The 14,262-nt window shown below is 36.4% G+C and overlaps 1 protein-coding gene across 2 annotated transcripts in view; it reads right to left on the bottom strand.

Annotated features, from left to right (window-relative positions):
* RTF1 (RTF1 homolog, Paf1/RNA polymerase II complex component) overlaps positions 1-14,262 on the bottom strand; it is a 49,143-nt gene that overhangs the window by 15,105 nt on the left and 19,776 nt on the right. For both annotated transcript variants that reach the window (XM_004311519.4, XM_073800756.1), the window contains exons 3-6: positions 10,108-10,255; positions 8,526-8,730; positions 933-1,047; positions 144-255 (exon numbers count right to left, since the gene is read on the bottom strand). In XM_004311519.4, coding sequence (XP_004311567.1) covers positions 144-255; positions 933-1,047; positions 8,526-8,730; positions 10,108-10,255 — 580 coding nt within the window. The remainder of the gene's footprint in view (positions 1-143; positions 256-932; positions 1,048-8,525; positions 8,731-10,107; positions 10,256-14,262) is intronic.

Below are 14,262 nucleotides of genomic sequence, written 5' to 3'. Positions count from 1 at the left end.
GGCGTTTCATTACACTATTCTCTGTATGTGTTTGGAACTGCCTATACTAGAGAGCTAAAAAGGGGGAAAAATAAAAATTGGCATCAGGAAGTTAAATCATATGATCAAAGACACAAAGTAGCCATCACATTTTCCCCACCTACCTGTTCTGTTCTTCCGTTTTTCTCGCTCTGCTTTTAGCTCCTCCATGGCTTGAGATTTCTTATCTAGTTTCTCATCCCGTTTGGAACGTCGTTCCTTGTTATGGGATGTTACCTGGGAAGGGAAAAATATGTAGGATGGCTCTTTTTACCAACAGCTGATGATAATATTCTCTATACCTAAAAATCATTTAGTTCTCCAATGTGAATCTATATTGGTTGCAGAAATTGAAATTTGCTTAAGAGGAGAGAGCATCCTCTTGTGGACAAAGAGGATAGAGCAGTAAAGTCAGTCCTTGTCTTACCTGCCTAATAAACAGAAAGCCTAAGAAGTATAAGATAAACACTTTCTGGAAGGACTCCCTAGATCACAGCTAATATATGTTAATACTGTCAACAAAGCTTTTTGTGATAAATGCAGAGATGACTAATTTTCCCAGCTACATTTATTACCAAGTCCAGGATGACATACACCTGAGTAAACATCATAACCGATTCAGCTACCCAGGACAGGAAGTTTACAAACTTTCCCTTAAGGAGTGCTCACACACCAATGAGCTGCTTTTTACATGCAGACTTGAGTAGAATTCCCATGGAGTTAAACAGCACAGCTAATGGTGAAATGATATGTCCAGAGATTAATGAAACCTATAAGATGAAGATAGTACATAAATAGTCTTGCACTAACTGACCTAGGCTGATTAATATAAACCCATCTTTTATATAAACACACATACACACTCAAAATAGAGGTTTTATTCTTTGGATAACAAGGACTATTGAATCTCCTACCTGAGATTCTTGAATCTGTGTCAGTTTCTTCTTTTCCTGCTCCTCTTCTTGCTTCTTCTTTTTTTCTTTCTTTTCTTTCTTTTTGGCTGTTTTCAGTTTTTTCCTGATTTCAAATCTGTTTAAAATATATTTATTTGGTTTTTAAGTGGCAATGAAATATTTGTAGACTGATTTCTATTAGATAGGAGAAAGGAATTAAGTGCGGGGAAGGAGTTAATAAATGTTTTGGTTTCCTGTAAGAAACTCCAATGTATCTTATAAGTACATTAGAAATATTGAATATAAATACACCAGAAGTACTTGAAAGCATTAAGGTGGAATAGACTTAAAATGAGAGAATACTGAGGATACTGTTGTATCCTGTTGGTAATGCACTGCTCTTCCTCAACTTCACATAACGGAAGAAAATAGTTGATTCTTGGATCAACTCCAATGGTGTCCCATTAGAAACATAATGAAGCCACAGAGAGCCACTCTCCCGTTGCGGAGCACAGGCTCCAGATGCGCAGGCTCAGTGGCTATGGCTCACGGGCCTAGCCGCTCCGCGACATGTGGGATCTTCCCGGACCGGGGCACGAACCCGTGTCCCCTGCACTGGCAGGCGGACTCTCAACCACTGTGCCACCTGGGAAGCCCCACTGTCACATTTTTAAGGTGGTCAAGACACAGGCTGTATTTTAAAAACACCACTCTCCATCTTTCTTCATTAGGAAAAATGCCTCCCTCAGCTCCACCCCAGCAAACATGTGAATAAATATGCTATTCTCTTAAACAAATGCAATCTAGGCTCTCTCCCTGTAACAAAAAGCAGGCTTTTATGAAACAAAACTATTTTTTTGTGTGTGAATTTAAGGAACTTTGTGGAAGGAATAAAATAAATATTAAACTCTTTTCATAACATTCTAAAATAAACCCAATTATGAAATTTTTTACTTAGTTCTTAATAGGGTCAATATACAAAAATTAACTGTATTTCTATATACTTGCAATGAATAATCCAAAAACAAAACAAAGAAAACAATTCCATTTACAGTAGCATCCAAAAGAATACAATATTTAGTAATAAATTTAACAAAACAAGTGCTAGTCTTTCACACTCAAAACTAAAGGACTGTTGAAAGAAATTAAATAATACCTAAGTAAGTAGAAAGATATCACATTCATGGATTAAAAGACTTAATATTAGATGGCAATACTTCCAAATTTGATAAACAGATTCAACACAATTCCTATAAAAATCCCAGCTGCTTCTTTTGCTGTTGCAGAAATTGATAAGCTGATACTAAAATTCCTATGGGAATGCAGAGGGCCCCATATAGCCAAAACAATTTTGAAGAAGAACAAAGGTGGAGGACTTAACACTTCCCAAGTTAAAAATTGACTACATAGCTACAGTAATCAAAACAGTATGGTACTGGCATAACCATAAACATAATGATCAATGGAACAGAATACAGTCAACAAATAAATCCATATATCCATGAACAACTGATTTTCAACAATGGTGCCAAGACTGGGGAAAGAACAGTCTCTTCAACAAGTGGTACTGGGACAACTGGATAGCTACATGCCAAAGAATAAAGTTGGACTCTTACCTCACACCATATACAAAAAATGATCTCAAAATGGATCAATGAGGGGGAGAGGGATAAATTAGGAGGTTGGGATTAACATATACACACTACTATACATAAAACAGATAATCAACAAAGGCCTATTGTATAGTACAAGGAACTCTACTCAATACTCTGTAACAACCTGTATGGGAAAAGAACCTGAAAAAGAATAGATATATGTACAGGTATAACTGAATCACTTTGCTGTACACTTGAAACTAACACAACATTGTAAATCAACTGTACTCCAATATAAAATTTTAAAAAATGGATCAATGATCTAAACATAAGACCTACAACTATAAAACTCTTACAAGAAAACATCCAGGTAAATTACTCATGAACGTGGATTTGGTAAGATTCTTAGATATCAAAAGCTGCAGCAAGAAAAGAAAAAATTTATTGTGCATAAAAATTTTTTAATTTTGTGCATTAAACAATACTTGACAGTGAAAAATACAACCTACAGAACGGGAGAAAATATTTGCAAATCATGTTATCTGATAAGGGTCTACTAACCAGAATATATAAAGAACTCTTATAACTCAACAACAAAAAGACAACCCAATTAACAAATACGCAAAGCACTTGAACAGACATTTCTCCAACAAGGATTTGAAAAGATTCTAAACATCATTAGTCAACAGGAAAATGCAAATCAAAACCACAATAAGACACTTCACATTTACCAGGATAGCTATTATCAAAAAAAGAAAAAATAACAAGTGTTGGCAAGGATGTGGACAAACTGGAACTCTTATATATTGCTGGTGGGAATGTAAAATGGTACAGCTGTTACGGAAAACAGTTTGGTGGTTTCTCAAAAAGTTAAACATAAAATTACCATATGACTCAGCAATTCCACTCCTATGTATATACCCAAAAGAATTGAAAATAGATACTCAAATATTTGTACATGAATGTTCATAGTAGCACTATTCACAACAGCAAAGATATCAAAAAAGATTAATAAATAAAATGTGGTATATACACATAATGGAATATTATTCAGCCATAAAAAGGAATGAAGTACTGATACATGCTACATGAATGAACTTCAAATGTATGTTAAGTGAAAGAGGCCAGGCACAAAAGACTACATATTTATGATTCCATTTATATAAAATGCCCAGAAATAGGCAAATCTATAGAGACAGAAAGTAAGTTAGTGGCTTCCTAAGGCTAGGAGCAATAGAGGGAACTGAGTACCAGTAAGTATAGGGTTTTTTTCTGGGGTGATGATAATGTTCTGAAATTAATTGTGGTGATGGCTACACAACTTTATGAATGTATAAAAAACCACCGAACCACTTTCAACCACTTTCAATGGGTAGATTCTATGGTGTGTAAACTACATCTCAATAAAGTTATTTTTAAAAGTTAATACCTGAGGTGCTGAGAAAACTGGACAGCTACATGTAAAAGAATGAAATTAGAACATTTTCTAACACCATATCCAAAAATAAACTCAAAATGGATTAAAGAACTAAATGTAAGACCAGAAACCATAAAACTCTTAGAGGAAAACACAGGCAGAACACTCTTTGACATAAATCGCAGCAATATTTTTTTGGATGTCTCCTAAAGCAAAGGAAATAAAAGTAAAAATAAACAAATGGGACCTAATTAAACTTAAAAGCTTTTGCATAGCAAAGGAAACCATCAACAAAACAAAAAGACAACCTACTGAATGGGAGAAAATATTTGCAAATGATATGGCCAATACACAGTTAATATCAAAAATATATATATATAAACAGCTCATACAACCCAACATCAAAAAAACAAACAACCTGATTAAAAAATGGGCAGAAGACCTGAAGAGACATTTTTCCAAAGAGGAAATGCAGATGGCCCACAGGCACATGAAAAGATCTCAACATTGCTAATCATCAGGGAAATGCAAGTCAAAACGCCAATGAGATATTACCTCACACCTGTCAGAACGGCCATCATCAAAAAGAACACAAATAACAAATGTTGGTGAGGATGTGGAGAAAATTAACTGGCGCAGCCACTGTGGAAAAGAGTACAGAGGTTTCTCTAAAAATAGATACTTCCTTTGTGGTCCAGTGGTAATGAATCCGCCTTACAATGCAGGGGATGCAGGTTCGATTCCTGGTCAGGGAACTAAGATCCTACATGCTGCGGGGCAACTAAGCCTGCATGCCACAACTACTGAGCCCACACGCCTCAACTAGACCGCGTGTGCTGCAAACTACAGAGCCCACGCACCCTGGAGCCTGCACTCCACAACTAGAGAGGAGTCCGCGAGCCACGATGAAAGATCCAGCGTGCCTCAACTAAGACCCGATGCAGCCAAAAATAAATAAAATAAATAATAATAATAATTTAAAAAACTAAGAATAGGGACTTCCCTGGTGGTCCAGTGGGTACGACTCTGAGCTCCCAATGCAGGGGGCCTGGGTTCAATTCCTGGTCAGGGAACTAGATCCCACATACATGCCACAACTAAACCCCGTGTGCCACACCTAAAGGCCGGTGCAGCCTAAATAAATAAATAATAAATAAATATTTGTAAATGAAGCAACTGACAAAGGATTAATCTCCAAAATTTACACCAGCTCATGCAGCTCAATATCAAAAAAACAAACAACCCAATCCAAAAATGGGCAGAAGACCTAAATAGACATTTCTTCAAAGAAGATATACAGATTGCCAACAGACACATGAAAGGATGCTCAACATCATTAATCATTAGAGAAATGCAAATCAAAACTACAATGAGATATCATCTCATACCAGTCAGAATGGCCATGATCAAAAAATCTACAAACAATAAATGCTGGAGAGGGTGTGGAGAAAAGGGAACCCTCTTGCACTGTTGGTGGGAATGTAAATTGATACAGCCACTATGGAGAACAACACTGAGTTTCCTTAAAAGGCTAAAAATAGAACTACCATACGACCCAGCAATCCCATTACTGGGCATATACCCTGAGAAAACCATAATTCAAAAAGAGTCATGTACCAAAATGTTCACTGCAGCTCTATTTACAATAGCCAGGACACGGAAGCAACCTAAGTGTCCATCAACAGGTGAATGGATAAAGAAGATGTGGCACACATATACAATGGAATATTACACAGCCATAAAAAGGAACGAAACTGGGTTATTTGTAGTGAGGTGGATGGACATAGAGACTGTCATACAGAGTGAAGTAAGTCAGAAAGAGAAAAACAAATACCTTATGCTAACACACATATATGGAATCTAAAAAAAAAAAATGGTCATGAAGAACCTAGGGGCAAGATGGGAATAAAGATGCAGACCTACTAGAGAATGGACTTGAGGATACGGAGAGGGGGAAGGGTAAGCTGGGACGAAGTAAGAAAGTGGCATGGACATATATACACTACTAAACGTAAAATAGATAGCTAGTGGGAAGCAGCCACATAGCACAGGGAGATCAGCTCAGTGCTTTGTGACCACCTAGAGGGGTGGGATAGGGAGGGTGGGAGGGAGGGAGACGCAAGAGGGAAGAGATATGGGGACATATGTATATGTATAACTGATTCAATTTGTTATAAAGCAGAAACTAACACACCATTGTAAAGCAATTATACTCCAATAAAGATGTTTAAAAAAAAGAAACCAAAAGGTAATAATAATAATAAATAAATATTTTTTAAAATATTAAAAAAAAAGAAAAACCTAAAAATAGAACTACCATATGACCCAGTAATTCCACTCCTGGGTATATACCTGAAAAACAAAAATGCTAATTCCAAAAGACACATACACCGCCATGTTCATAGCAGTATTATTTGCAATTGCCAAAATATGGAATGAATGGATAAAGAAGATGTGGTGTATATACATACAATAGAATACTACTCAGTCATAAAAAAGAATGAAACTTTGCCATTTACAACAACATGGATGAACTCAGAGGAGATTATGCTACGTGAAATAAGTCAGACACAGAAAGACAAACACTGTATGCTATCACTTATATGTGAAATCTAAAAAATACAACAAACTAGTGAATATAATAAAAAAGAAACAGATTCATAGATATAGAGAACAAACGAGTGCTTACCAGCAGGGAGAAGGAAGCAGGGAGAGGCAATATAGGGGTAGGGGATTAGGAGGTACAAACTATTATGTATAAAATAAGCTAAAGGATATTATGTATAAAATTAGCTAAAGGATATAAAATAAGCTACAGGATATATATAAAATAAGCTAAAGGATTAGGAGGTACAAACTATTATGTATAAAATAAGCTAAAGGATAAAATAAGCTAAAGGATATACACAGGGAATATAGCCAATATTTTATAATAACTATAAGTGGAGTATAACCTTTAAAAACTGTGAATCACTAAATTATGCATCTGTAACTTATATAATATTGTACATCAACTATACTTCAATTTTAAAAAAGTTAACAGCTTATATTTACATTATGTTCTTATATGTATTATCTCACTGAAGACTTACAACAATCCCCAACGAGAAAGCTGAGGAATGAGGAGGGTAAGTGACTAATTCAGATAACCTGGCCAGTGAGTTTGACTTGAGCCTAGATTTTTCTTCTTCTTCTTCTTTTTTTAAAAAAATATTTATTTATTTGGCTGCATTGGGTCTTAGTTGCAGCACACGGGATCTTCGTTGTGGCATGTGGGATGTTTCCTTGCGGCGCACGGGCTCCAGAGCACACAGGCTCAGTAGCTGTGGCAGCGGGCTCTCTAGCTGCAGCGTGCAGGCTCTAGAGCACGCAGACTTAGTTGCCCTGCGGCACGTGGGATCTTAGTTCCCTGACCAGGGATGGAATCCGCATCCCCTGCATTGGAAGGCAGATCCTTAACCGCTGGACCACCAGGGAAGTCCTGAGCCTAGACTTTCTGATGGAAAATGTCAGTGCTCTTTGCACAACCAAGCTACCTTTATGCTGCCTGCACTTACCTTTAAAAAAAAATTTTTTTTAATAAAAAAAGAGGAAGCTCTAGAATAGGTGAAGAATCTAACAACCAAAAATGATACCTCACTACTGGTGTTGCTGGCTATAAAACAGGATGCTAATGGTGTTTACATTAAAAACATGGAGAAAGTTTCTGAGTTACCGTATTGTACTGCCTTGCAGCTAAACAAATGAGCTACAAAAACCTCCATTTTCTGTGATTGGCTCTGAACTTCTGTCTTAATTATCATCATTGTAAACATTCTTCCAATCACTAAAAAAGTCACAGAATCAGTCAGTCAACTGCTTCATTCATATAAGGTGAAAAATAAAAAACCCAAGTTTGAGATCAGCCACCCACTACTCTTAAGCTACTTTGTGATTTTATCATAGGGCCCTATTGGCCTTATATGAGAACCTCTTGTTATGCTCTCCCCAATTCAGAAATACAAATTTCAGAAGTCATTCTTAACCATGTGGCAACCGTGGTAGTTTCTTAAGTCCTGTTTGTTCCAATACAGGTAACCGTGGAAGCATTCACACTCAAAACAAATGTCTATTACTTGCTGCTGACTGAAAGCCAAACATTCTTGTCTAGAATAACTCACCAGACTTAATATGGTCTCCAGAAGGGACAGACAGGCTCCCAGACGAAATGGGACTAACTGCTGCCAAGGAAAATGCTTCTGTTTATTTCGCAATATTAGGTAGGTAGGGAAGGATCCAAATTGTGAGGACTATTTTATCTCCTGAGACAAAGTCAAGTTTATTTTCACCTTGAAATTCTGTTAGGAGATAAGGAAAAACTTCTGCCATTTAAATATGGCAAAAGTAATCCAAAATACTGAAGCAGCTTTGTATATCAAAATGCAATTTAACATTTGAGCTTAAAAAAAATACAAAAAGCATGCTGGGAGGATAGTCAGATTCCTAACTCATAAATAATGAGAAGAAATTTCAAGTCTTGAATCCTGTGAAGACAGGGCTCCAAATGTGAACTTTGGGAAATTACTTTATTATTTTATTTTATCATTAAGACTACCACTTTACCTTTTTTTTAACACCTCCCTCTTCTCTATGCGGTTGAACAGTTCTTGCTCTCTCTCCTTTTCTGTCATCTGTTCCAGACGGGCCCTGTCTTCCTCATCTCCCATGAGGTCTTCTCCATAGCCATCATGGAATTCCTCATCTTCTGAGGAAGAGTCTGAATCTGAACTGGAGGAGGAGCTGTTGCTGTCAGAATCTGACACTTCACCTGCAACAAAAGACCAAACACAAGATTAGGTGATGCTGCAGAAGAGAGAGCCACAGGTGGCCCCACAGTGTTGATAATCATTACCCCTTGGCTCTTCTAGGTGAAGTGGAACATGGTCATCTCACCTCCCTTGGGAAAACGCTTGGTCTGCCTTTGGCAAATGCAAACACAGGTTACAGAAACTTAGGCTGGATTAAGAAACCAACATGATCTTTTTAATTTGACTTTTGTATTTTGAAAAAATTACAGACCTACAGAAAAAAGTTGCAAGAATAATTCAACTCCCGTACATCTGTTACTTAGGTTCACCCACTGTTAACATCGCCAGTTCACTTTCTGTCTACATACATAAAACAATTTACACATTTTTATCATTTATTTTGCTGAACTGAGAGTAAGCTGCAGAGATTGTGACCTTTCACCCCTAAATACTTCTTGTAAAAAGGACAGTCTCTTATATAACCAAGTATACAATGATCAAACTCAGGAAATTTAACATTTAAGAAATAGCATTATCTGACATATAGTCCATATTCAATTTTCATAATAAGTATACGGAGATGCTTTGAGACTGTGTAAACATCTTGTTCCTCAACAAACTATCATCCAGTGGTTTTAACACTCATTGATAACACTTCAATTATTACTATGATGGTTGAAAATGGTGATTGTCTAACTATACTTTCTTCTACATTTATTAGTTGGCATTTAAAAAAATCAGTGTTTTAATAAGTCATTAAATTGATTAGTGAATTCCTAATGATACTGGATCTTGGTAGGACAAAGGGTGATGGAAAAAAGCATTACATATTGTAACTGAGTATTATGTTAAACTAGCAATTTTGTGCTTGACTCAATTTGAGCTAACATTCACAGGCATGTGCTTAAAAAGCAGGTTAGGCCAATTCTGTACAAGCCAGTTTGTATATAAACATTATTACTCAAAACAAATATAAAGTTTACCATTTTAGTCCTGGAACAAGTTCACTTTCAAACTAGTGTTAGCAAAAATTCTCATTTCAAAACAACATTTTTTTACTGAGTTTTGTATCTGGTTCAAGGATTTTCCCCCTATGAATAACCAAGAAAAAGGAAAGAGAAGGCACTCAAGTTAAGGTAAACGGAGATTCTAACGCAGGGAATCCTCATGGGTTTCCTGGATGGGTTTCAAGGGCTTCACTAACGCTTTGGAATGCATGTATTTTTCTTGCTTCATTCAGATTCTAAACAGACCATGACCATTGAAAAGATTAGAGACCCCTGCAATAAAGGCAGAGGCCATGCTGTAATTGTAATGCAGGCACCTTTTCCCTCCATTTCTGACTGCAGCTTCTACTAAATAAGAGTTCACTCCCAAGTCTGCACCACTTGACTCACCTTCCTCAGGGGCTGAGCTCTCAGCTGAACTGTCTTTGTCCGAACTGCCTGAGGAAGCAGTTTTATTGGCCTGTTTCTTCATGGTTCCTTTCTTCTCTATTTTTCTGGCTTTTCCTTTCTTCTTATTTTTATTGCTCCCAAAAGTCCACTACAAGGAAAAAAGAAAAAGGAAAATTGAACCAGGGATTTTATTGAGAAAAGCTGTAAGTTTCAAGAATTAAGAGTCTCTGACATTCATCAAAATGATTCCAAGTCTCTACTGCTTTGGATCTGAAACAAATACACTTTATAAGATGAAAGATATTGATTCTTGAAACCTTTGTTAAAACTTCATAACCTCTGGTTTGTAATTTCTTAATGTCAGTAGATAATTGATATAATAAACATAAAATTTAATTAGTATACTTTTTATCAATAGAAAAGCAAATATATCAACTTAATGGCAAGTCAACTGAGTTAACTAAAACTCAGTTGGTACAGGAAACAGCTTCTAATGTTTCCTGTGGCAGAGAGGTCAGCAATTGCTAGAGATGGGTTATGTCTGGGTTTCAGTACACAGTGCATGGCTGAGTTCTGGAGTGGGTCCCAGGAAAGCAGGGAATAAAAAGCTTTTTAGCAAGAGAAAACTTCAGAAAACACAGGGAGAAAATGATGAAGGCCACTCTTTGGCATGGATGGTAGTATCACTGGTACCAACTCCAAGGAGTCAGAAAGTATAATACATCATTAAAAAATATATATACATATATATATGTATATGTATATATATATATATATATTTAAATCTGCATATATTACACTACAACATAATGTTTACATTGGATCTTCAATAGGAGATCCCATACATCTAAATATAAGGAACCTGCAACTTGTATTATCAAACTAACAGGCAGGCAATACACAGCTGATCACTCCAGGGCCAAAAAAATCATCTTCATCAAGCACTTTAATTGTAAGTCTGAAAGACCATAAAATCATTTTTTAAATTCACAGAGACTATTTAGTTACATTAAGCCACACCTCCTTTGATATTTTAACTTGTCAATTTAGGAGAATGATTTTAGGTGAAAAATACTTTACTTAGAAACTTTATTTTATGTACTCTAAAAATAATATTCATAACCAGCAAGGGCCTACTGTATAGCACAGGGAACTATACTCAATAATAACCTATAATGGAAAAGAATCTAAAAAAGAATATATATATAAAATAAAATAAAGTAAAATTCAAGACTTCCCTGGTGGCGCAGTGGTTAAGAATCTGCCTGCCAATGCAGGGTACATGGGTTTGAGCCCTGGTCCGGGAAGATTCCCACATGCTGCGGAGCAACTAGGCTCATGCACCACAACTACTGAGCCTGTGCTCTAGACCCCACGAGACACAACTACTAAGCCCATGTGCCACAACTACTGAAGCCCGCACGCCTAGAGCCCATGCTCCGCAACAAAGAGAAGCCACTGCAATGAGAAGCCCGCACACCTCAACGAAGAGTAGCCCCCTCTCGCTGCAACTAGATAAAGCCTGCACAGCAACGAAGACCCAATGCAGCCATAAATGAATAAATAAATTTATTTAAAAAAATAAAAAAATAAATTAAATTAAAAATTTTAAAAAGTATATATAAAAACACTGAATCACTTTGCTGTACTCCTGAAACTAACATTGTAAATCAACTATATTTTAATAAATTTTTTTTTTAAAAAAACGGAAATTGTAAAACAAACTGAGACAATACTAAATAAACAAACCAACCAACCAAGGAGGGGAAGGATAAAAAAATCAAAATAATATTCATCTTTCCATCATCACAGATTGAATTATAAATCTGGTATTAACATAAAAATTCTACATCTAATATTTAACAAAAGCACCAAGTCTTTGCTCCTTCTATAATGTGATCATATTATAATGTCATCATAAATGTACCTCCTACCTCACAATAGCCAAGATCAGAAGTAAATTTACTTTGGAGTTCTTTTGGGGGTGTGGGGTGAAGGGATAGTTCTGATGAGGTTTCCACCTTAGAAATGTTCCAGATGAGCTATTTTTAAGAACTACAGTCTGTTAATTTACCTTGATAAAATATTGTGAAAGGGCACTATTTTAATCTTCTGATTTTTTATTTTAATTTACTCTTAGTTATTTTCATTGCCACTTTGTTTTTGTACTCAGGAGCTAGGAAGAAGGGACAAGTGAAAATAAAACAGCTCCATGTTCTAGAATGATATATTAAGTGAATAAATGATATATTAAGTAATATACCACTTATGTATTAAGTGATATACATTAACAGCGACTTCTCTTTATAAATGAATTTACTTCTCAAACTTTTAACAATTCAACACTTAGATCACTATTTAGAAAGAAATCCTAATGCTTCTCTTCTAAAAGCTATTTTTCAACCGTTTGAAATCTTAATCATTCAAGGAAGATACTTTTTAGGTCAGTTTGAAAGAATCCAAAAGAGGCCAAAGTGTTCAGTTTCCTAGTTAACTGAGCTAAAATATATCAACTTCCTATGCTGAGAATACAGATATTACGAGAGGTAATAATGTATAAAACATCTTTTGCATTGGCTTTGTTTACAGGAAATAGCACAACTATGCACATAGTAGTCAATATTTATTGGCTGGTTATGAAAATGAGCATGACCCATCTCTTCTAAACAGGGTATCTTTTTGTACTTCTTTGTACAGAAATCCCTTCTTTGTACAAAGAAGTCCCTTTGTACTTCTACCCAATGGGAATATGAAAAGGCTGAGAGCATAAAGGGTGAGCTACCAGGGTCACATGTGTGTTAGAGTGGATAGGTCTATTTTCACCTACAGATTTGGATTTCTCACGTGCAACAGAGTCAAATTCTGAACTTCCAGGGTGGGGGGAAAAGGGGGATTGTGTATGAGAGTAAAAAAAGGCTTAAATGTGAAGTCACACAGGTGAATCCAATTCAGGAGGTGCTAGAAAGCTATCTGGTTTCCTTATCCTTCCACTGTCTATCTGCTGCAATCTGCCATTGCCTAAGCTTAGCAACTGTCATCTATAGCCTATGATGTTTATCCCCTGGAGGGGAGAGATAAAAGATAAGAGTTAAAATAGAAGAAATAAAATGTTTCAATTTAACGAGGGCTTGCCTGGCTGAACCTGAGTGTGGGAAGGGAACCTTGGTCTTTTTCCTTCCAACACAATTTTCAAAAGAAATGACAGAAGTGCCTCATCTCCCATGAGGCTAACTCAATAGAGTCTGTCATGCCAATGGCAAACAACCAAACTCACTATATATGACAGGGTTTTAGGGAAATAAAATAATCACTTAAAATATGGGGACCAGTCACATTACTCCTATTTAATATAGAGAAAGAGACTCAAATGGGTACTGATAATTTCCCAAAAGATTTTTTTCCTGCAGAATAGATCGTATTTGTAATATTTTACATTTACTCCTTTAAACCAGAAGCTCCTGAGTGTTTTTTTGGTCTGAGCACATATTTTAAATACTTGCCCAGTACCTCTTCTCTCAAGATCACAGAATCTAATAAACCATAAAGGAGATGGTCAAGACTTGTGGTAGGCAAAACTGACATTGAAATATCTTAACCCAGCCATTAGCCCAGAGATTGCTCACCTATTCCTGCAAAAGCCTTATTCTGTTGACTCCAAGACAGAAGGAAAACTAATTCTTTCATTGCCAGAGTGTGGTAGTAAATGGGGTCTAAAGAGTACAGTGCATGATTAAAGAGATGCTCTCAGGCTTTCCCCATCCATCAGAGAGTAGAAGAAATGACCTGGCTTTTCTTAATTTGTTTTGGGAACTATGGCTTCACTGAAAGGCAAGCTCTGTTGTGGCCTTAAAAGTGCTCTAAAATGTACCACACAGAAGGCAAGAATAAGAAAATGAGTGCCTGCTGATCTGCATCTGAGTACAGAGGCCAGAGCATCCCCCAAGGAGAGCTGCTTAAAAACAATCTGGGAAAGGGAAAGGGTCCACTGTCAGTCAGGACCCTAATACACACTGACACCCTGCTTTTCTCAAGCATTCTACATGCATGCAGGCTCACACAAAACACCAGGAAAGTATTACGTATAATGCAGTGATGAAAACCTAAAACAGTGACTAGAAGGAAGATGTCTTAACTAATAAATTAAAAGAGATTAGC

This window comes from Tursiops truncatus, chromosome 2, assembly GCF_011762595.2.
Source record: "Tursiops truncatus isolate mTurTru1 chromosome 2, mTurTru1.mat.Y, whole genome shotgun sequence".
NCBI classification, from domain to species: Eukaryota; Metazoa; Chordata; class Mammalia; order Artiodactyla; family Delphinidae; genus Tursiops; species Tursiops truncatus.
This window is presented reverse-complemented; position numbering and strand designations above follow the sequence as displayed.